Genomic DNA, 265 nt, shown 5'->3' on the forward strand with positions numbered 1-265 from the left:
GTGGGGGGAAGGGATTGCGGGGGTGGAGGGAGGTGCGGAGAAGGGGGGTGGGGGAGGGGAGAATACTGAGGAACCTGAAGAGGGCTGTCTCTGCCCTGACCCACTAATGCCGTCTGCCGTCGGCCGTCTCCAGTGTCCCGGACACACAAACCCTTCCTCCCTTTCCCTCTCCGGTGCTCTTACCGCCGCGGGTGCCGCCGCTGCACCTCCTCCATCTCTCGCCGCTGCACCGTTCACTTCCGCCTCGGACCGGAAATCGCCTGTC

General features: G+C 66.0%; 1 protein-coding gene across 1 annotated transcript in view; it reads right to left on the reverse strand.

Annotated features, from left to right (window-relative positions):
* LOC122548300 (serine/threonine-protein kinase 3/4) overlaps positions 1 to 265 on the reverse strand; it is a 63,888-nt gene extending 63,623 nt beyond the window's left edge. The window contains exon 1 of the mRNA XM_043686828.1: positions 184 to 265. Within this exon, the coding sequence (XP_043542763.1) occupies positions 184 to 215 (32 nt within the window). The 5' untranslated portion in view covers positions 216 to 265. The remainder of the gene's footprint in view (positions 1 to 183) is intronic.

Source organism: Chiloscyllium plagiosum, unplaced genomic scaffold (assembly GCF_004010195.1).
Source record: "Chiloscyllium plagiosum isolate BGI_BamShark_2017 unplaced genomic scaffold, ASM401019v2 scaf_10529, whole genome shotgun sequence".
NCBI classification, from domain to species: Eukaryota; Metazoa; Chordata; class Chondrichthyes; order Orectolobiformes; family Hemiscylliidae; genus Chiloscyllium; species Chiloscyllium plagiosum.